The sequence below is a fragment of the Branchiostoma lanceolatum genome, chromosome 12, assembly GCF_035083965.1.
Source record: "Branchiostoma lanceolatum isolate klBraLanc5 chromosome 12, klBraLanc5.hap2, whole genome shotgun sequence".
NCBI classification, from domain to species: domain Eukaryota; kingdom Metazoa; phylum Chordata; class Leptocardii; order Amphioxiformes; family Branchiostomatidae; genus Branchiostoma; species Branchiostoma lanceolatum.
The window spans coordinates 18,758,035-18,781,815 of NC_089733.1; the positions used below are offsets into that span (position 1 = coordinate 18,758,035).

At 45.6% G+C, this 23,781-nt stretch overlaps 1 protein-coding gene across 2 annotated transcripts; it reads right to left on the reverse strand.

Annotated features, from left to right (window-relative positions):
* Window positions 1–1,409: 1,409 nt before the first annotated feature.
* LOC136446141 (MAM and LDL-receptor class A domain-containing protein 1-like) lies at window positions 1,410–23,776 on the reverse strand. 2 transcript variants are annotated; one of them, XM_066444430.1, is made up of 15 exons: window positions 23,654–23,776; window positions 20,389–20,497; window positions 16,973–17,063; window positions 16,530–16,576; window positions 10,635–10,915; window positions 10,232–10,316; window positions 9,483–9,629; window positions 8,974–9,120; window positions 8,375–8,534; window positions 7,835–7,970; window positions 7,389–7,473; window positions 6,229–6,384; window positions 5,596–5,716; window positions 3,979–4,083; window positions 1,410–3,669 (listed from the first exon to the last, which is right to left on the reverse strand). In XM_066444430.1, exons 2-15 carry the CDS (start codon window positions 20,456–20,458, stop codon window positions 3,561–3,563), a joined length of 1,740 nt encoding a protein of 579 aa, XP_066300527.1. In that variant the 5' UTR covers window positions 20,459–20,497; window positions 23,654–23,776; the 3' UTR covers window positions 1,410–3,560. The 2 variants fall into 2 exon arrangements, with proteins under 2 accessions (XP_066300527.1, XP_066300525.1); XM_066444428.1 differs by lacking the exon at window positions 16,530–16,576 and having other exon boundaries at window positions 16,926–17,063.
* Window positions 23,777–23,781: the final 5 nt, after the last annotated feature.

Genomic DNA, 23,781 nt, shown 5'->3' on the forward strand with positions numbered 1-23,781 from the left:
AAAAATAAATATGAAATGAAAATCAGCCAGACTGCCCAAGTGTTCATATTTTACTTGGCTTCGTATACAATCGGCAACAGGTGTCTTATGAAGAAATATGAGATGAAAGGCAGCAGACTGCCCCTGGCTAGTTGGACAACCCTGTCCTTGACATAACTTTAGCTTGACTAATAAAGTAAACTGGTTTCAATCCTATGCCAGTGTCCCACAAGTTCGTGACTTCTTTAATAGCTTATTAATGTCTTATACATGATCTAAGATTAGTGGCATCGTGTGGCGCAATCGGTAGGGTGTTTCACCCAGAACCCAGAGGTCCCGGGTTCGAAACCACTGGTATGCCCCGATGTTGTGTCCTTGGGAAAGGCACTTTACACGACTTTCCTCACTCCACCCAGGAGTGAATGGGCACCTGACTTCGGTTAAGAAGGTCGTATTGAGGTCACCTGCTGTCGCCTCCCAGGCCATTGCGACAGTTCCACAAAGTGCAAGTGTGGAGCAAATATGTATCTGTTGTATATTATGTGATAGTAAACGCTGCAGCAATTCAGCACTGGCTGCCATTGCACGGGTAATTTCTGATCAATAAACCATTATCATAAAGATCGACAGCAGGTGCTTAACTGAGACAGCCCCACAGCCCGTCGACCTTGGCATATTTTGAGCTTGACTAATAAAATACTATCTCTTAACTGGTGTCAATTAGGTGATCAATTCTAACTTTTGCTCATTGTTTTTTTTGGGGGGGGGGATAAATTGTACCAAAACACGTAAAAGGCCTAATTCACTGGATTGTAGCGCAAAATACATCACTTTTCAAGATACACAACTTTTAATATGACATTTATTTTCGGCGTTAAAACACTATGAAATAAACGAGGAACGTATTCTAAGACTGTAATGCATCTTCATCTGAAAAATCGTTTTTAAGTGTACCAAAGCTTAAGGCCTTGAAAAAAAAATTTGAAGGCCTAAATTACAGAGGACCAAAGTGCTTTGCAAGTGAAGCAATGACCAAGCAATCCACTGTTGACTATACAATTATCTACATCTACATTTACATCTAGATCAGTGGTATCCCCAAGTAACCCCATATAATAACTCAATATTATACTATTATTATACTATACTAGCACACATAACGCTCGTTCTCATTCAAATGTACACATTTTGTAACTTCCGTTACCGTTTGAAGTAAGACGTTCCTGACATTAAAATATGCCACATATAAGGTGCCAAACTGTCGTTTTTAAAAGTCAGGGAAGTTTTAAGTCGTCATAAAAACGATAGTTCGGCACCTTATATGTGGCATTTCCTAATATCAGGAACGTCTTACTTTAAACGGTAACGGAAGTTACAAAATGTTAGATGAGGACGAGCGATAAACGAAATAAATCACATGACAGACCCGATTGTGATAGTAAGCTCTTCTGTTCTTTATTCAGCACAAAATAATAATAAAAACAGCCACCATCTTAGCTGCCTTCAACCAAACTTTCTGTGCAGAAATCTGTTCCTTTTTTATCAAACTGTTTCGCACATGAAAGAGTCTCTTCAGAACGTTTCAATGGAAATATAGACTGGTATGAAAACCACGTAGTATGTGGAGAAGGTTTTAACAGAGTCCGGTTTCGCTATCAGGAATTTCAAATTTTAACGTTCAGATTAACGCCATACATCATCAAGATCATCAATAATGAACACTTTGCTTGTGCGTGAAGAACTGTCATTGATCTACAACCTGATTAAACTATTCACAGAGTGTCTCTACTAAAGTTCTGTGCGTTTTTTTACATCCACTAGCTGCCCTGTATGGTTAACGGTTTTGTACAGGTGGGGAATGATTCAACTCATGGAGACAGATCTCTACTTTGCAACAATTTTCGTTTTGCGACAGTTAATTTGGCAATCAGACAGGCATGTCAATCAAACAATCAGCTAATCAATATATCAATCTGTTGTATTATACTGGCACAAGCTATCTTGGCTGAAGCGTTAAACGTAAGCATCCTGCCACATGTTTCTTCTCCGGAGCCGTTTGCGCACATGATATAAAATAGCTTGCGATGAAAACTCTACACTGATAAATAATGAGCGACAAAATCGCAATTCCGCTGCCGGCGATGGAATAAGCAATGATGATATTTTCTAGATATTTGCATAAAATGTATGTATCTAGTAATTCATATGAAATGTATGTATCTAGATATTCATATGAAATGTATGTATCTAGATATTCATATGAAATATATGTATCTAGATATTCAAATGAAATGTGTGTATCTAGATATTTGCATGAAATGTATGTATGTAGATATTTGCATGAAATGTTTGTATCTGGATTTTCGTTTGAAACTCAAGTCTGACTTTCCACAAGGACGACCTCATCAAAAACTCACGGCCAATTCTTCAGCATCTCCTACCCATGATGCACTGCCACGACCACGTGACGATAAGGAGACGTCACTTCGGTCGTGGGTTAAAGGTCATAGGTGATGTTGAAAACGAGGCTGAAGAATAGGCACGGCAATTCAAACTTCTGTGTTTCAACTCCCCTCAAGTCTAGTTCCATTTTCACGTTTTAGCTGCTCAATGGTGCTATCGAAGGTTCAAGTTATAGTGCACCCCGTATCCAAACGCACACAATGCCAGACAAACATTAACTTTTGTGTTGCAAAATATCAAAAGTTACTGTGGACTATAAATCAGTTTAGTTCAAAGGAATTTGAAGAAAAGTTGACTTATACCATCCATTGTGCGCGTTAATGTTGAGGTTCTGATGGTATGTCGTGAAATTACCAATAACAACATCTAGTTGAGTAAAATTCACTTTACATTTTGAATGGTTGATACTTGTCTCAAAAAGACACATGCCCAAATTAGATGTCTGTTCTGTTTTGGTACAAAACTTCGGGCAGTTTTTGGTTTAATTCATCATAACCACCGAATGGAATCGTGGAGTCTACACAAAAGATCTTGACAGTTGGCACTTGTGCGCTCTTTTTCCTCAATCACGAATATGTTTGTATCCACCGATCCATTTACACCCCCTCCCCTCCTTAGGAGGAGGGACCACCAAATAGACATGCGCAAAAGTTCCACTTTGTAATATTTCTGTTATTTGTTTTTTTTAGAGAAAGTTTAACTGGAGACAATTCGGTCAGATAGAGCCGAGTTTCTGCTGGTCAGTGTAGGACATTTACTTTTCAAATCTAGACGGAAATTGTGACCGTAGCAGTGTTAAGTGATGTATTATTACATCTTTTAGGACCGTGTTCAAGACGGCAAGGAGAGCTGTTGCCAGACGGAGGTTCAAAGCGTTTGTTTGCACACAATAAGCTGTAGCGGTCTGAACTGCCGAACGTCGTTTTTTTCCAGACAAACGGCAACTAGACACAACTATCCAGTGGAAAGGAGCTTTGGGAGATATGCGTATTTCAAAGCCTTTGTTTTTGTCTGTTTTTGTTCAGAAAACATTACCAGCCTTCTGTGGTGGTCCCTCCCCTTAACCAACAGTTCTGTGCCCACACCACCCCCCTCCCTCCTCAGCAAAGGTCATGTCCTCAGGGCAGCATCTCCATGAGTTCAGCGGGGGTCATGGGCATGAAGTAGTGTCTGCGGGCCCGGCCTCTGCGCCCGCGCTGTCCGTTCTTGCAGTTGCTCTCGATGTACCTGACGGGAAAGGGAAAGTGATTTGTTTAAATAAAAAGTGAAAAGTGTAATAAAAAGTGAAAGTGAAAGACAGAAAAAATGAAAGTTGAAGACAGAAAAAAGTGAAAGACAGAAAAAAGTGAAAGTGAAAGACAGAAAAAAGTGTAAGTGAAAGAAAAAGTGAAAGACAAAAAAAGGGAAAGAAAAGAGTGAAAGTGAAAAAAGTGAAAGTGAAAGATATAAAAACGTGAAAGTGAAATAAAAAGGCATGTCAAAGAATGAAAGAAAATGAAAGTTTTTATTTTCACTTTCTTTCGCTTTTTTTCTTACTTGACGTCACGTCTCAGGGCGGTCTTGAATGAGTCGTAGTTCCGGTTCTCGTCGCAAAGCGTCGTCACTGCGGAGTAGTAGCAGTTGTACAGGTCCTCGTGCTCTCTGGGGAAAAAAGACATGTCTTTCAGGCAGAATCACTACACGAACGGATATACATATATAAGCATGCTTGATTAAAGGTAGGCCTAAAGAATGATTGTGGCATCGAATGGCCATTTGCTATGCTAGGGGACACGAGATCGAGAGCCCACAGGTTGGATTCTTGGCTAGACGTCGTGTCCTCGGGAAAGGCGCATTTCACGACATTTCTCACCAACTCAATGGCTCTCAACGCGTGACCTTTCGAACACGTGACTACCGTCATTAGGTGGGAGGTGGTGCGGACTTCCGAATAGGTTTTAGCCGGTATCAAAATCACGTGATAAGAAAGATCACATGTCCGAGCCGAGAAAGTAACGGGAACTTTCGGGTTTATGAAGGTTTGACATCCAGGTTACAATAACTAAAGACGATTCCATCTCTACAACTGGATAAGGTACGGAGATTACGTCCGGAGTGACATCCATCACTGGATAGAAAGGTGATCGTCCCTCGGCGACATAACTTCCTCGGCAGCGAAACTCCCTTGACGGCATTAGAGAACCTTGGCCCGTGTAAGAACGTCACCCCCCCCCCCCCCCCCAATATATACGCCGCCGTTCTAGGAAGCCTGCGAAGGAGGCTAATCTAAAGACAATTCCATCTCTACTACTGGATAAGATACGGATATTACAACCGGACGTTCTGAGTGACATCCATCACTCTTTTTAGCGTCACTAGAGTAAAATCCACAGAACAAATCTATAATAGTAGATCTAACTGAAAATTAGGTTGAACATGTCACTAACTTGTATTGTAAGGATCGTATGGAAAGGTCACTCATAGGGAAACATGATTTTTTATATGAGTGATGTTTGCATACGATGCGCTAACGAAGAGTGATGGATGTCACTCGAAACGCCCGAAAGCTCTGAATCTTATCCAGTTGTAGGGATTGAATTGTCCTCAAATATTGTCTACCTGGATGTCCAACCTTCATCAACGTACTGTTTCGGGGAGTTGAGAAACGTTATCGTTGGAGTTGCCACTAGACAAGAGTGGTGGATGTCACACGAAACGCCCGAAGGTAATTTCCGAGTCTTACCCAGTTGTAGAAATTGATTTGTTTGTAAAAAAAAAGCCAGACTACATAACGTAACATGACCAATTAACGTCCGATTTATCTGAACCGTATTTATCTTGAAATCGTGCGGACAGAGCCAAATTTTAAACCCACTATCGTGCAAGTTAGAAAAACATGATGAAGTACGCGGTGTCGAATTACATATGAAATACGTTATGCGTGACGCTTCCGTGCAACTTGATGTTACTGATTCAGGAGTTTATTCTGTTATGTCGCTGGACGTAAACCTTTTTCATTGTTTTGTATAATAGAGAGAGATGGCTAAGGATCATACTTATGACGTTCTCTATTGCTCATGAGAACAGGCTTTGGCATTATACACCGCGACGTGTGGACATGAGCCAAACTGGACGTAAATAGGTTCTGCACGTAAATAGGTCATGTTATGTTACCTGCATGCCGCCTTGACGTCCGACCGGCGGCCCTCCGCCTTGCGCTGCCCGCTCGTGGCCTTGTAGCGCTTCCAGCAGTCCAGGAACTCTTCCCCGAGGAGCAGGCAGGCATCTTCCCGCTCTGTCAATCAATCAATAAATCTATCATTCAATCAATCAATCAATCAATAGATCAATCAATGAAACGATGACATAGGAAAAGAAGATTGTTTTCGTACATTACTGGGAAAGGAAAGACCCGAAATAACCAACCAATTAACCCCTCAACAAATCAATTTATCAATCAATATAACAATAAACATATCATTCAGTTGACCAATTCATGATTGATACAAATATACGGGTTTAATCCATCATTTGGAACGAGAACGTACCAATCAATCAATCAATAGATCAATATTGCAAACAAACAACAAAATGATCAACCAATATATGAATCAATTACTCAATAGAGAATGTGACCTTAGCAGTGTTAAAATGGTGTACCATTACATCTTTTAGGACCGTGTTCAGGACAGCAAGGAGAGCTGTTGCCAGACGGAGGTTCAAAGGTCAGCGTCGTTTTTTCCAGACAAACGGCAACTAGCCATAACTATCATATGAGCTTTGAGCGCTCAGTCAGACGTGTCTTACCCCTGCCCTCGGTGTACCGCTCCTCGAACGTGTCTATCCCCTCGGGGTCCGCGCCCAGCCGCCCCACGTACCGGCAGCCGCGCCCCGAGGCGTCCTGCTTCCGCGTGCGGCCGTCCGGACAGCACCCGTACCGGGACCGCTTACAGGCGTGCCGGTCTGTCAGGTACGGGAGAGAACATGGTTAGCTATAAGCGTCCGGGCAGCACCCGTACCGGGACCGCTTACAGGCGTGCCGGTCTGTCAGGTACGGGAGAGAACATGGTTAGCTATAAGCGTCCGGACAGCACCCGTACCGGGACCGCTTACAGGCGTGCCGGTCTGTCAGGTACGGGAGAGAACATGGTTAGCTGTCTGTCTGTTTGTCTGTCTGTGCGTCCGGGCAGCACCCGTACCGGGACCGCTTACAGGCGTGCCGGTCTGTAAGGTACGGGAGAGAACATGGTTAGCTATAAGCGTCCGGACAGCAGCCGTACCGGGACCGCTTACAGGCGTGCCGGTCTGTAAGGTACGGGAGAGAACATGGTTAGCTATAAGCGTCCGGACAGCACCCGCACCGGGACCGCTTACAGGCGTGTCGGTCTGTAAGGTACGGGAGAGGACATGGTTAGCTGTCTGTTTGTCTGTGCGTCGGGACAGCAGCCGTACCGGGACCGCTTACAGGCGTGCCGGTCTATAAGGTACGGGAGAGAACATGGTTAGCTGTCTGTTTGTTTGTCTGTGCGTCCGGACAGCACCCGTACCGGGACCGCTTACAGGCGTGCCGGTCTGTAAGGTACGGGAGAGAACATGGTTAGCTGTCTGTTTGTTTGTTTGTCTGTTTGGATGTAATAGTGACACCCTTAAAGAACAATCATTAAACGATTTCGCTCTATTCAGCATTCTATCTTGAATAAGAAGAATTTATATTTCAACAGCTTCCTAGGTGGAGACCAGCAGTGCAGTCCTGCATCACGCTTCTCCTTGCAGACTCTACAGTAGTCTTAGTTACGTTTGAGCGTTTGCCAGGCAGTGACGTAGAAGGCTTTTACTTTACTTTACTTTACTATCCGATGCACTGATGGTGTGGATTACTTTGAAGTTTCTCGTCCAGGACAAATCACGAGCGTGTTGACGACGAAATCAAAACAAGAGAAAGAAAGGATGAAGGAAGCACGCCTGACCTTCACAGGACCCCTCGTCCACGGTGACGTCATCAATGGAGATGTCGCCTGCGTACTCAGACAGCATGATCGCCTCGAAGACAATCTAAGAATGAATGTCGTCTTAGATTAGATTATATATGAAGAAAGAACGTCTTAGATTAGATTATCTAAGGGTGAACAACGTCTTGAACTGTGTAGGCGCATTCGTATTCTCCGTAGGCAGTTTATGATTATCTTGCCATTAGACTAACTAAGGGTAGATAACATCTTGAAACTAGATTATCAAAAAGTCAACAACCTCTTGGAATTGTGTTGGGCATAAACTTGGATAACGCAGTCCCAAACAGAGACTTGTTTCTCAGGTTTCAGTTTCAAACAACTGAAAACAGCTTTGCAGCCACACTACCCCCCCCCCCCCCCCCCCATCGACTTCTTGCAGTCGGGTTCTCTCACGACAACCGTACCTGGAAGTCTTTCTCGGACGAGAATGTGACGGAAACTCTCTTCCACTGGTCGCCCATGACGTCATTAGCGACGAAGACGGGCTCGTCGTAGTACTGCTTGGAGGTGGCGTAGACGTTCAGGGCGTTGGTGCCCTCCCTGTGACGTCATCACAAAGACATTGTTCAAAATTTTGTTTGTTTGTTTTGTTTGTATTGTATACCCGGTAAACCGCCTCCTGACATAACACACCAGGTTTGTTCTAAAGAGTACAAGATGCGAATCCGGATGGATTTATTTGATCCACTCACACCGGGAAATACCCCTACTCTTTTAGACAAGTATGTTGGGTTCTTTGACGTGCTTGAGGCGTCGCTCTCATCAAACATAGGACGTTTGCAGGTCCCAGAGCCCCATTCAATCTGATCGGGCAGGTTTTCAAGTAAAGAATACGCTCGAGTCTCTGGTGATCTTTAATTTGGTGAGCTTCTTGTGATCATCAAATTCGGCCGAGCTCGTCGACGCGACTGTTTGACGGGGGCTTTAAGACGAAGGTTTCTTACCTGGGGAAGAAGTCGGGGAACATCTCGGCCATGTGGTAGTGGAACGTCAGGCACTTTTCGGGAAGTCCTGACCAGGACCGGATCTTGGGGGTCTGCAGCCGCGCCACCTGCGCGTAGTACGGCCGCACGGGCGACTGGACTGTCATGAACCAGCCGTTAGCTGAAAACAGGAGAGAGAAACTTCTGGTCATGATAACACTGGAAATGGTGCCTTCGTGGTGGGGAAGTCGCTGCTCAGCAGAGAGAGAGAGAGACGGAGACAGACAGAGAGAGAGAGAGAGAGAGGAGAGGGGGAGGAGAAATGGTTGTTACCTTTCTTGATGGTCTGATGCCTGGCAGGCAGGGTGTTCTGCACGTTTCGGAGAAGAAAGGTAGAGAGAGAGAGAGAGAAAGAGAGAGAGAGAGAGAGAGAGAGAGAGAGAAAGGCGGACAGGCAGAAAGACATTGAGAGAAAGAGAGAGAGTACTAACCTTTCTCGGTGGTGTGGTCCCTAGCCGGCAGAGTGTTCTGCACGTTTGAGAGACACACAGAGAGAGAGACGGAAAGTGAGAAAGGGAGAGAGGCAGAAAGACACTAAGAGAAAGAGAGAGAGTACTAACCTTTCTCGGTGGTGTGGTCCCTGGCAGGCAGGGTGTTCTGCACGTTTCGGGACCAGCCCTTCAGTCGGACCCATTCCAGGTCGTCCTGCTGCGCCTGGACCCAAGCGCATGCGCCCTTCTCAAAGTCGCAGTCCGCAGAATCATCAGCTGCAAGACGAAAAAACACGGTGAGACAACATTCATAAGTCATTAACCACTGCCAATATCCACCAATACGGTGGTCTATATGGTGTATGGGAGAACACACATATTTGAACCGTGGTTTTCTACTGATAATATAAATGGTTGATGACCCACCCCGAGGTGACATAACGTATGGCCAGTGACCTATGACCACCGAACAACCCACCGAGTGAGCGAAGCGAATGAAGCTTTACACATCAATGCATGATTGTTATTATCTCCATGTGAAATTCCATTTGTCTTTGTCAGCAGGGCTAGCACTGGGTGTGCGTGCTGAACAGCCAAACCAATAAATAGATAAATAGATTCTAAATAATCTGAAGTACCTTTCCCCGGGAACTGCTCGATCTTGGTGGAGTCCTCCGGTAGTTCCCAGAAGTAGTCGGGTTCGTCCCGGCAGCCCTGGTAGTTCGGGCCGGCCGCGGAGGTGACGCCGTCCATGCAGCAGCCGTAGAACGAGTCCTTGCAGCTCTCTGCAATCACGACAAGAAAATGCATGTATTGGTTTATCGGTCAGAAATTACCCGTGCAGTGGCAGCCGGTGCTGAATTGATGCAGGGTTTACAGCTCTCTGTAATCATGACAGCAAAAGCATGCATCAAGGGCAGGAAACTGGACTTGCACATCTCATGCGAATGTTCCAGCTGTGCACAAACACCCACACTGTGTTTGGTCAAATTGACTGTGATTCCAAGCAAACTGATTCTATAGTTATTTTTTTTAAACTTCTAAGAATCAGGATCTAAGCATGATACATGTAGATTCCTTTTGATTACACATCATTCAGAAAGTTCTTCCCGACAAAATGTATTGATAAAGTACATTATTTCGCAATGTAACGTTTTTAAATCATTATTGCCCCTAAGTTTGTCTGTACCTTTGTATCATATTTTGTTACCTCGGTATGTTTTGTTTTGTATGCCTTCAGGGCACTTTGAAAACTGCCCTAATGGCGATATGTTGACCCTGAGTAAATAAAATTAAAATGAAAAAAAATTGAAATAAAAAAAGCATCAACACTACCAGACTTTCTATACAGCCTAAATAAAGAGAAGAGGTAGAAAAATGAACGAACTTTCGCACGATCCCCCCTCGATCTTGACGTCGTCCAGCGCGATGCTGCCCTTGAACTTGGACCTCACCTCAGCCTCGAATATGATCTGTAGGAAATACATGATGATAATGGTTTGTATTGTTCAGAAATCACCCGTGCAATGGCAGCATTTCTATTGCTGAATTGATGCAGGATGTACAGGGTTCACACAGTGCACATTGTACGTTATGATACAAATTGGTACATATTTGCTCCAAACTTGCATTTTGCGGAGCTGTCGCAAGGGTCTGGGCGGCAGCCATTCGGTGCCTTCGACCTCAATAAAACCTTCCCTAACCGAAGTCAGGTACCCATTCACAACTCGGTGGAGTGAGGAAAGTAGTTTATGCTATCGCAAAACCTGTAATCTGATAGGCAGCCTTACCTGGAAGTCACGTGCTTCGCTGATGCTGACCTGCGCCTCGGTCCACAGGTCGCCATCTTTGATGCTCCACAGGGGGTCTCCCAGCTGGTCGCCGGACATGACGTAGACGTTGAGCTTGTTCATGGTTTCCGGGTCCATGTCGGCCATGTATGACGCGTACATCCGGTAGTAGAACGTCAGGCAGTGCTGGCCTGCGCGGAGGATGCCGGTCTCTAGCCGGGCGGACCGCTCTTCCACGATGGGCATGATGGGAGATCGCACGGCCATGAAGCGCCCCTCACCTAACAGGCGGAAAAAGGTTGTTTGTTTGTTTGTTTATTTGATTATTTAGTATTGTACTCTTGATACTAATTGTTTGTTTCGTGATTTATATAATTTCATTGTTCAAAATTGTACGCAAATTCTGCAAATCAGGGTGATTTTTTCCCCTGCTCATGTACGTTTGTACCTGGTGATGATAAAATTTGTTTGTTTCCACGTAGACAACGTAAGAATACATGAATAACAGCAGGAGAGGGAAGGAAACTTGTAGACCGCTGTGAAGATGTTTCCGACATCATCACGCATCAAACGTCTTACCTATCAATCCCAGACTCCTTGGGTCTAGATGTTAAGACGCGCCAGGATAAGATTTGTTGAACTTGGAACATAAACCCGACGAGTGGTCTTCGGGTCAACGTCTCAGTAACTGAAGACATGCGGTCCGGGTTTGTGTTGGCATTAGGAGGGGACAGACACGTGTTTACCACAACTCAGATGGACGTTAACGTGAAAACACTCAGTCTGTTACTGTTGGCAGTAGAAGGGGACAGACCGTCGGTGTTACAAGTCTTTACCACAGAATTAGTCTAACCTGACACACTTTCGGAACATACCAGCCCAGATTTAGATGTCAGCTCTTTAAAAGACCAAGATAAGATTTGTTGAACTTGGAACATAAATCTGACAAGTGGTCTTCGGGTCAACATCTCCTTTACTGTAGACATGTCCTCAGGGTTTGTGTTGGCTTTAGTGAACACCGCTGTTGGCAGTAGGAGGGGACAGAATGTTGGCCTTACACGTGATGGCCTTACAATGATTTCACAAGATATTGCAGAAATTGAGAGGGCTTACTCCCCAGCTGACAAAAAGGCGACCATCTCATGATTCTCATCTATATATAGTCTAACCTGGCACACTTTCGGGACATACCAGCCAAGGTTTAGAAAAGAATTCTTAAGTTAAGACGAGCAAAGATAAGATTTGTTGAACTTGGAACGTAAACTTGACAAGTGGTCTTCAGGTCAACGTCTCAGTCACTGAAGACATGCGGTCTGGGTTTGTTTTGGCTTTAGTGAACAGCAGTAGGAGGGAACAGAATGTTGGCCTTACACGTGTTTACCGCAGGATAAGTCTAGCCTAGCACACACGCGGACATACCAGGCCTCGAACTTAACCTTAAACAGTTCGAGTCCTGACTGTGGTGAACATGAACAACACTGTTGGTGGTTGGGGGGGGGGGTACTGAATGTTGGTCGCACACGTGATTAGTCTAACCTGGCATGCGGGACATACCAGGCGCTGAACTCAACTGGAATCTTGTGCGTCTTTCATGTGTTAGAGTCTAAGTGGTCTGTCCCTTCCAAGAAGACCCTACTCTTGCAGCTGTTCTCCCCTCTCCCCAGCATGAGTGACGTCATCTCTGGTGATGTAGAGAAGGGGTCAATGTACCACGCTAGGGGTCAGCTACCTGCAGTGACCTGTAGTGACCCCCGGGACGGTCCCACAGGCTGAAGTGAAGCAGACGACATCTAATCTCCAAGCAGATGTTGGGCTGGTAACAACGGTTTGAAGAAAGCGATTTATAAGAGACGTGAGACTTGCTTGCTTGAAGGAGAACAAAAAGTTTTAAAATCTTATTTACGACTGTCTATCTTTTGTTAGCTCCTTTTTAATCTCGAAACGACTGCTCGATTCATTAACATGTGTAACTGTAGTGTCTCGCGTCTTTATTCATATCCTTTGAATGGAGAGACTTGACAAATGTTTTACAAATGTCTTATTTTTGGAAACGGTTTAAAATCAACTTTGAGGACGGCATCTCTAGATTTAGGTCAGTTCCCTTCTAGACATTGGCCGATTCTTTGCCATGTGTAACTGCAGTGCGAATTTTCGCGTCTTTATTCTTATCCTTTGTACGGAGAAACTAGACAATTAGTTCTTTTCTTTTAAAAAACGGTTTGAAATAAACGTTGAGGACGGCATCAATGGGTTACAGTTCTCGTGGCCTGTAGTTCATGTGGAGGTCAGTTTCAGACAATGGCGGGAGACCGTCGCGGCCATGAAACAGCCGGGAACAGTCGGAGGCTGTTTTACTTACTCCACATGTCCGTCATTACCGTTTGTTTAAAAGATGGCCTGTTTGGATTTCGGGAAAACGGGACAAAATCAATGTTTGGCATGGCCCAGCGGTCAAGCCAGAGGAACACCCAAGGACAAAGCCTGCCTCTGTCCGAAGCAACAGCACTTCTAACGTGGGGTCACTGACCTTTTGTCCTTGCCGCCCACGCCAAGGTGACTGAGAGGGAGGACAAGACTTTCCCACGAGGCAGGCGTGAGACATCGGTCACCGAGTGGACAGATGTTCTTAAGTAAAGATGCATCTTCTAGAACCCCGGTTGACATGTGGACTCACTGCGGTTCCGCCCGGGTCGGGAGGTAGTGAAAGCTTCTGTCGGAATCCGCTCTGAGCCGCTGGACAACCACAACACATCTGGCCTAGCCCCGTTACACTTGGTGTGGTTCAGATCAGTTTATGTCATTAAAAACTACCCTAAAACCCAGTTCCAAACATCTGGACATAGACTGGGACCAGTTTCACTAACGATTACACCTGGTATGACTAGTACTAACCTTTTAGTTGGCTTTATAACCCCATTACACTTGGTTTTGTTCAGATCAGTTTCATGGTAATTAAAACTATTTCAAAACCCAGTTCAAAACATCTGGACATGAACTGTATAAAGAAAACGTAAAGTAACTCGAATCTCCGAGCCTGAATACTAGAACAGGCTGTATGGGTAATGCTAAGCTTTAGGTTTATTAATAGGAAATTTGAGGACCTTTAGAAATAAGTTAGGGAAAGACTTTCTAATTTCTAATATGAGATGTGATTTCGATGTTCATGCAGCCCGCAGACGTAGAAACGACACAGATGTCGAGTTTGAATCAGTTCCAAGTGTAAAACCACCCCGTCGCTCGCCGCTGCCAACCTGGACTCTGGTCTCTGATGTCTGATTTATCGCCTCATCAAGTTCAAACCTGTCGCCGTGCGGGAACAGAACACCCACCGCCAAGCGCAGCGCCAAGTTTCACCAACTCCGCACAGTTGGAAATGTTTAAAAACTCGCCCCGGCCACAGAAGTAGGAAAACAGCCAACACCGCGGGGTTGGAGGCGATCGTTGACCTACTTCCTCAAGGACAACTAAAAAAAGTCAGGCTCTGATGTAAACTGCAGGTTCTCAAGAGGATTACTGGCTGGACCTGAATCAACCCGCGGATTCAATCTGGATATGGTTTAGAGACAGCAGGAGACGGAAGAAAGTTTTACCATACGGCTATTTACGAGAAAGAAGCTCGAGGACTAATTGGTTGATTCACTGGAAAGTATCCATTAGAAGTGCTAAAACACAAGAGGCAAGTAGTGCAGTCTTCTGGCTCCCGGGATTCGAACCCGGGCTAGCACATGAACCAAACGCACTAACCGCTAGGCTAAAAGGTTCGGACCCGTTAGACTTGTCAGGTGGTGGCGCTTGAACCCTACTGTTATAACGCGCATCTGTACAAGATCTTATTCTTTACGATGCTTTCGTGTAGAAATACGGATGCTTCCAGTATGTTGCTAATCGTGTGCACGTTTTTCTTTACTTTACTCCTTTAACGTCATCTGTGAGAAAAGGTAGCACAGAATCAGCACGGAAGCAACGTTTCCGGCCATGTTACATGTAATGTATCGGAGATAAGCTAACAGTAGGTCAGTTCTGGCACGGGCTGTCACATCAGACAGGCAGATGCCTCAGGTTCTGTGTTAATACGATTTTAGAAGCTCATTTCCTATGACCTGCCGGCCTGATGAAGTATATTCACTACTCCTGAGGTTGTCTAAACTGATCCTGACGTGCACGCGGTGGTCCCACATGGTTGTGGTGAGCCTGAAGGGGAGTTCACTACTCCTGAGGTTGTCTAAACTGATCCTGACGTGCACGCGACGGTCCCACATGGTTGTGGTAAGCAGTTGGCCTGAAGGGAAGTCTGCGGCTGCTGACGGCATTCCGAGAACCCCCGTCTGCTGGGGTCATTGACCAGCAGTTCGCATGTTCCAAATGGCAGGTGATGTATGTTTGGGGAAAGGGACATTTACAGATACAGTAGCATGATGTAATCACGCTTATAGCAGCCGTCCGTAATCAGTCAGGGGAGGGGCCATTACAGCCCCGGACAGCTGGAGTTTGGGTTATACAGACTACAGATACAGTAGCTAGAGGCCGGGCTGTTGGTTGAAAGTTGTTAGAATGGGCCTGAAAACCCTTATTTCATAGGCGTAGGCAATCAATTTGAATTTGCCGTAATTTTGCATAATGAATTAATGATTGATTTAATCAGGCTCATAGCAGCCGCCCGTAACCAGTCAGCCCCTAGGGAGGGGACATTACAGCCCCGGACAGTACCGTTGGAGTTTGGGTTATACAGACTACAGATACAGTAGCTAGAGGCCGAGCTGTTAGTCGGAAGTTGTTAGAATGGGCCTGAAAACCCGTAATTCGTAAGGCGTATTAAGGCAATCTATTTCGACTTCCCGTAATTCGACCTAATTTTGCATAATGAATGAATGGTTTATTTGATCATTTTGATCGGATATGAAAAGTACGTCGTAGCCATAGGCTGAATTGCGTACTCTTTTACGTACAGTAATAATTGCCTAACTTGAAGTTAGCGTAAAGGGTTGTCGGAATCCCCCATGCATGTTCCCTTAAAATTGCCTCCAGCTGCGTCTGCCGTGGTCACTGACCGATGGCTCGCGTGTTCAGACGACAGGTGATGAGTGTTGGAGGGGAGCTTTCACAGACGCTGCAGGTCAGGCTGCTGGTGGGAAATGCCGTTTGACAGTTGTGAAAATTGCCTTAAGACGACAAAACTGTTGTGGTCACTGACCGACGATTCACATGCTCTAACGGCAGAATGTCTACCTATTTGTCATAGCTATTTACACTGATTTATCGTTTCTGATGTTGGTTGTGAGAACCGAGAACGACTTTGTACGTCGTTGCAGTGGTTGGTTGTGGATCAAGTTGTTGAAAAAAATTTGACTCTTAAAAAAGTTTTTAGAAAAATGTGTTGGACTCCTACCTCGAGGACCATTGCCCAGACTGTGGTCCTGGCTGGGTAATGTTCTATAGTTATCTGTCATTGCCCCCCCCCCCCACACACACACCACAGGTACATATATTGCCTTATCATTGTTGCCATACATTGTACCATGTACAATTGTCGAGCATAAAGTTCATTCATATAAAATCAGACTCACCATTGCTGAGACTGTGGTCCTGCCTGGGTAGAGTACTCTTGTAGTACACATATCTGTCTTCAACGCCACCCCCCACCCCACTTCCACCCCGGCCCCTTCCCCCCTCCGGAGCTCCCCACTACAGGTACTCACCATTGCTGAGACTGTGGTCTTGTCTGGGTAGAGTCTTGTAGTACCGTTCGTTGCCCCCCCCCCCACCCCCTTTCCCCTCTCCCCCTTAAGATACTCAGCATTGGCTGAGACTGTGGTAGCCTGGGTGGAGTCTTGTAGTGTCTATCGTTGCCCCTCCCCCAACCCCCCTTACCACAGGCACATATAAAATCAGACTCACCATTGCTGAGACTGTGGTCTTGTCTGGGTAGAGTCTTGTAGTATCTCTCGTTGCCCCCCAACCCATACTACAGACCATTGCTGAGACTGTGGTCTTGTCTGGGTAGAGTCTTGTAGTATCTCTCGTTGCCCCCCAACCCATACTACAGACCATTGCTGAGACTGTGGTCTTGTCTGGGTAGAGTCTTGTAGTATCTCTCGTTGCCCCCCAACCCATACTACAGACCATTGCTGAGACTGTGGTCTTGTCTGGGTAGAGTCTTGTAGTATCTCTCGTTGCCCCCCAACCCATACTACAGACCATTGCTGAGACTGTGGTCTTGTCTGGGTAGAGTCTTGTAGTATCTCTCGTTGCCCCCACCCCCTCCCCTTCCCCCTCCCTACTACAGGTACTCACCATTGCTGAGACTGTGGTCCTGTCTGGGTAGAGTCTTGTAGTACCGTTCGTTGCCCTTGCGCCACTCCCAGTCCCACGTGTCGTCCTGAGCCTGCTTAAACCCGCACAGGCCCCGCTCGAACGTGCAGTCGATTTTGCCTGAAGAAGATGGCGGTAGAAATTCAGATGCTGTCAGTTTTTCTCTACGAACATGATGGTGATTTCGAGTTATTTATATTACTAGCCGCCAGTATTCGAGGTACCTCCACAGTACACGGCCGTCACTAATTTTCTTTTACAGATAAGCTAGGGATGATGTGAGCCAAAACAGTTAAACTATTTTTGCACCTTCTCAATTCTTATCATAAAGAACCGAAAAGCATTTTATTACCTCCTTGAAAGAGAGTTTCACAGGAGGCATTGTTTTAGGTTTGCCTGTTTGTCGGATGTGTTATTGGATACTTCGGCCAGCACTATGAAGTAACATAAGAAGCTACGGATTTCTATTCCTTAGTTTGATTCAGCTTCTTTTCAATCTGGCTGGACTTCAGAACTGGCCCGTCCACCTGGCCACCCTGGCCCGCCGCCCGGGCAGACGTGGTTGCCAAGCCCGGTGGCCAAGAACGTTGGGAACGAGGTCGGACAGGTCAATTCGACTCGTTCCCCACAGCTGGGGTGCATTTTGCCGGGGTAATTGTCGTCGGCTGACCCTGGCCTAGCGCCCGCAACTAACGTCGTCTGGCCATGGCCTACCGCTGACGGCGGCTTGTGATGCTTAGGTCACATGTCCAACCCGGGGCCCGGCCGGGCAGCTTGCGGGAACGAAAAATATGATATAAAGGACAACAAAACACAAAAAACGTTAAAAAGTACACCTAACTACAAATTGTGTACTTTCTTGATATGCATTTTTTATTTTTCGTTTTCGCCGACACACCGGCCGGGCCCCGGATTGGAAATAAATGTGACCTAAGCATGAAGGGATATTGACTTTACATGAGCGACGGCAACTTGAACATATTCTTGGCACAGTCAACCAATCAATCAATCAATCAAATCAATCATCTACGGGCACCAAGAGCTGCTGCAGTCGTGGATACAAAATTCATAAGTAGTTTTATGTCATATAAACGGAAATGGTGCGGCAGGTCCTTTTTGATGGAGGGTTGTCACTGAAGCCTGGCTCAAAAATCCTACAATAGATCTTAAAACAAATATGACCGCACTTCTAACTTGAACATAGTCGTGGGGCAGTCAATCAATCATGCATTCATTCATCCATGGCCCCACTGAGAGGCGCTAGCGATGCATGAGGGCCTGCATGCCCCTTTTACGTAGAGCGTAATCGGCCGTTTTAATTACCTTCGTCAAGAAGGTTATTCGTTGATGCTTGTTTTACATAGAGCGTTGCCGCCGACCACTCCATAATTTAGCGTAGAGCGTAGGGAGGCTTTTCTGAATTTAGCGTAGAGCGTAGGGAGGCTTTCTGAATTTAGCGTATTACGTAGCCGGCCCTCCGAATTTAGCGTAGAGCGTTGTCGGGGACACCCCCCCCCCCCCCTCATGCAGGCCCCCATGCAGTGGTGGCAAGACGAAAAAGGTTGCGGTACATCCTTTTTGATGGTCGGTTATCAAAGCCTTGAAAATAAATCCTCTCACAAACCGCGGGTCGAATCTGACCGCGCTTCTAACCGTGTCAAATCTCTGTGCCAACCTCTGGCTGTTGATTTGACTTTCCTAGTGCCAAATCGCTCTGTCTGCAGCACGGCTCCGACAGTGCCAAAGCGGCGGGAACAGTTTTACACACGTCGTCTTCGGTTTCCTTGGAAGACAAACGTCCCCTGTTCTCCTCCAGACGTTGTCATGTCTTTAAGGTGATATCTGATACCCTTAAATCCAGTGCCAGGAGATCTTCGAATGATACCCAGTAGATTACGTTTCCGACTTTAGAACCAGCGTAAGTGGTAGTTTAACGGTCTACTGTCACCCCCCGGATTGTCGTGTCTTCAGTGATACAGGATTTGGCTTATATCCCGCGCTAGGAGCGCCTTGACTGCCAGGGAATCTTTGAACAAGACCCAGAAAATTACTTCTCCTGCTTCAGTTCACCAGTGTAAGTGGTAGTTTACGGTCTACTCTCACTCCCGGATTGTCGTGTCTTCAGTGACACACGACACCGGTTATATGCCGCAGAAGGAGTTCCGTGACTGCCAGATATTTGAACAAGACCCATAAAATTACCTTTCCTGCTTTAGTACTTTGGCACCAGTGTTCGTGAGGGTTTATTACTCGGAGTGTTCTGTCGAATATCTTTTGCTTACTATCTTTAGCACACCAGCGTTAAGCCCCTGCCACACATTTAGGACCTTCCCATGACTTCGCTCCCGACCACTCCCCAATTCCCTAGCTGGGAGTTTCACTATCTACTGTTACTCTTCTGACTGTCTTGTCCACTAGTAGCCTGGAATCCATCCAATCTCAGTACCGTCTCGCCCCTCTGATTGCATCCAAGCGTAATATGACTTGAGCCGACTTTGATTTCTCAAAATATATATTCGGCTGTTGTAGATAGTCAATATTTAAAACAAACTAGAAGGCATGCGCAGACTCGCCAACCAACTCCCAACCACAAACGACCTTACTCACGAGTCACGACTTGCACCCAACCATGGTCGGGACAAGGTCGGGAGGCTATGTGTGACTGGAGTTTAACGGTCCACTGTCACTCTTCAGCCTGTCTTGTATTAAGTGACACACGATACCGGTTCTATCCCACGCTAATAGTTTCTTGACTCTAACCCGATAAATTTGTTTTCTTATCTTATCTCTAAGTGGGAGTGATACTGCTTAAGTAACCCGCCGGACCTGCATCTAAGAACGTTGTTTTAGCCCAGATAGATTCATCTACATTTATCGTATTTCCTTTCTTTTGTCTCTTTTCTTCCTTCCTTTCTTTTTCCCTTCCTTTTTTCTTAATTTCCTCCCATTTTCCGACATGTATGATCTAATGATTGCATATTCAAACGATTTTGAATCCCTCTGAAGTCAAATTTTCTGACTATCCTTTTAAAGTCCTGCACAAGTAAGTTACAGATAAAGTACCTAAAGATCGCTGGACCCTTTTCAAAACCAGCCAGACTGCATTCAAAATGGAAATAGAGAAGTTTCCTAACAGAGATCGAGGTACAGCTTGGACTGGCACGGCTGCCAAGGAAAGAATCTAGCGTTGCCATGGAGACGAGCTAGCGTTATGCAAACCTTAGGGCAATGCTCTAACGAACTTCCAGGTCCAGTAAATGTATCTCAACACATGTGTGTCCTATTTGAAAACACTGTAGACGTTCTCAGTTTACGGTTTCCACAAAAGGATGACAACAAACGATAGCAAATATTGCAAAAGATAATGCACGTATAACTAGCACTTTTTCCTTTTTTTCTTTCTGTTTTTGCATCTGAATCGTATAACCCGTAACATGATACCTACCCGGGTAGATCCTCTGCGCGTGCAGACAAGGCAGCAGCGCGATCACGAGTGACGTCACCAACAGCAACATGGCGGACTGGTGTCGGGTTTCCTGGGATCGGGATGGAGTCTGGGAACGAGAACACAAGTCTTTGTCACAACCATGCGACCCTATAAACGTCAATCACAACTTTACCCAAACAAACCTGATAGGCACGAGCGATTGTTTCGGGCATCTATTTGAAATGTATCCTTTGATATCTGTATGGCCGGTTGTAACACACCAGCTTCACAGGCACGCGGCGTGGCAGCAGCTGGGGATATAGACCGACCTGCCACATCTAACCTTTACAAAGCTGACTGTAAGCGTTGATTAAAGCTATCTAGTGAAATGTTCCTATATTACTTGGTGACAACGGGTTCCATTCTACGGTAGTTTTACCAATTTTTCAACACCTCAATCCAAGACTGATAGCTCCAAAGTTGAAGGCATGACTATTTCTTGTTCTTCTCTCAGCTGAACTTCAAGTTTATGATTTCAAGTTTACGGTTTCTCACAAAAGTAGAAACGAAACGACCCCCGCCCCTCGTCACAGTTTGTAATGTCAGCGGCAGGATGTTGTGAATACCGCTGGATACAGGGAAGGGGCCGGGCGGACACGGGGTTTACGGCGCAGGGTACAAAAACAAACAGTGAACTTCGACATTTGCGCTCCGCATTCTGTGTCAGTTCCCTGGGCAGGGTTGGTTTATAGTGGGGTTTATAGATAAAAGTTTCTAGAAAAGATCTTAAAGTATAGAAAAGATACAGCAGTGGACTAGTAGTACATAAATCATTGTTTCTTGGTTATTTCATTAAATAGATCAGTTTAAAGTTTGTAATGAATTTTTAAAAAGTAGTATAAATGACTTCTTCTTTAAAAAAAACTGCATACGTGTACACACGATCTAGGCTAGGGCTAGACTGTGTTCCGGCAAGACAAGGAGTCAACCTTTGGTCAATTATGTTTAAAAGAGTACGTTTCTTCATGACTAAAAATAGCATTTGACGTGCTAAACTTTTACTTTCAATTGACACGAACAATATTTTCTTCCGGCGATTTCGAAGACAACCCGTAATGCCTTTTCGATGACCGTTAGCACAATACGCACGCGCATACCTGAGCTCGCTTTCACAGCCAAGCACACCGGGTCACCCTTACTCTTCTCTATAACTAGGAGAATCAAACAGCCATAGGGTTATCGTAAGGGTCGTTAGATCCGTCTGCAGGAGGGTTATTCGAATGTGGGTCAGACCGGAGCGCCTGACGACAGATGGGCCCCGGCTGACCCGTGGTGGGAACGTGATAGTCTCTACCGGACTGGATACTGTAAATGCAGAAATATTCGCGTGGTTTTTGTGTCGCGATAAGGCGAAAATGGGGTGTTCGCGGTGGTTTTAAGTTTGCGGCAGCGCTATAGTCACATACTGCTACAGTAACAGTATTGGACAAAAATGTTCGCGGTGATTTTAAGTTCGCGGTGAAACGGTCGCCGCGAAAACCGCGAACATAAAACCACCGCGAACATATCTGCATTTTTACAGTATCGTGGCTGTAGGCAGAACAATTTACCAGGGGAGTTTGGCCACAAAGGGGTTTCATAGGGGTTTCATCCCATTTTTGCCAAATTTTACTATCCATAACCACTTTAAACAGGAACTCCTATGAATATCGACTGGCACCAAAGACACTGACTCCGCCGGGACGGAACGTTTCCATGTCACGGGCACGGATCGGAAACATGTGTAGCAGGTCGTAGAAGTCTCGCTACCGTAAAACCGACAATATCGTCTAGCTACTAACAGTAGTACACGGGCCTGTTCACTGCACTGTTAGATCGTTCTCTTGCACGCGTTTTTCTTTTCGCAGCATTTGGTTTAAGTCATTGAAGATGTTCACAATGAAAAGAATCACTGAGGAAATACAAGCTAACTTAACACCAGGTAAGTTTGACGAGTGATCTTCTGTCCCGCCCAGCGACAACTCTACATGGTCATTTTGTTTCCTTTTGGTTATTTGGGAGGCCGTTTGCTGAAAAATACATTTCTTACGTCATGTCCCGAAAATAGGTAAAACTTAGAATAATCCAGGGTTTTCTGAGATCGAAAAAAGAACAACTTATCGGGCACGTTACAGGTCTTAACTTAACATCTGGCCGAAAACATGCAAACTGCAGCCATCAAAGCATTCTGGCTTTCTTGTTTCGGCGGCGAGTATAAAGTTTATGTCCAACATCGCGGTCGGCCGGAGTTTGGGCCGCTTCACAACGTAACGTGAGAGTCCGGTATGGTCGGACCTCGGCGGAGTATCCGCACGAAATGCGCGTCCAACAAGTAGTTCACTCAGATCAGACCGCGCCGCGCGGGAGGTTTACTTATGCGGAACATTTAGTGATAAATCCGCGGCCATGTGGGGAGGTTCAGTGCCTACCAGATCATTTCGGGTGGTGAACATATGTAACAAGGACAAATGTAGTGATTAATTTCCTAGGGAGACGGCATTTGGATGTAATTTGACAGTTTCTGGCCATCTAAAGCCTATCGCAAATGATTCCTAGTCTTTGCCAAAAGTCTAGAATTTCCAAACTGGGGGTGGCGCGTTTGCAACGTTAAACTAGCCTAAAACACGGCTGGATATCAGGCTAGCGCTAAACATACACGCGATAGGTTTAACATGCTTAAATCACGGCTGGACTCGAGGCTAGCGCTAAACAAACATGTCACGGATAGGATTCCCGGACAGACGCGCTGACCTAGAACTGTTCGACGAAAACGCAGGCGTCTGTTAGCATCGATCAAACGTCGCTACAGAAACTACACAAAACGGGGAAAAATCTACGCGTGAATCTGATTTCTCTTAAGACTGGACCATGAAAAGACACATCGCTTAAAGTCGAGAATATTCAGGCCGTTCAGTGTGATATAACCAGCTGCTGTCGCGCCGCGTGCCTGCGAGGCTGACGTGTTACGTCGAAATATAGTTATACAATGTACCAGCTATACAGAAACAGATCGAGAAGCTGGTGTGTTACGCCGAAGTGTGGTAATACCGGCTATACAGATACAAATACAGAATATTAGCGTCAGAAAATGACATCTAAGTCTGTTGGGAACTACTGAGGTACACTCCACTTCCACGATTGTCTTCAGTTGTCGCAGCCCACAACATGAAATATTCTTTCCATTTCTGAATGAAAAATGCCACGATTCACAAAAAGGATTCGTGCAGAACAGAGTTTTACTCACCGTAGGATGAAGGCTGTTCTGTCGGAGGCTGAGAGGAGAGGTGTCACCGGTGGAGCGACTTGCGAGAAGTGGACGAAGTCGCGGAAAACTCTCCTCTTTATAACGCGTTAATTATGGGCACCAGGTGG

Excerpts from the sequence above, each read along its gene's own strand:
- LOC136446141 (XM_066444430.1), bottom strand. The coding sequence starts at position 20,458 with ATGTTGCTGTTGGTGACGTCACTCGTGATCGCGCTGCTGCCTTGTCTG. Across the intron at positions 8,535-8,973 it reads GGACCACACCACCGAGAAAG|CTAACGGCTGGTTCATGACA; the intron begins GTTAGTACTCTC and ends TCCTGTTTTCAG. Across the intron at positions 5,717-6,228 it reads GCGGTACACCGAGGGCAGGG|AGCGGGAAGATGCCTGCCTG; the intron begins GTAAGACACGTC and ends ATTGATTGACAG.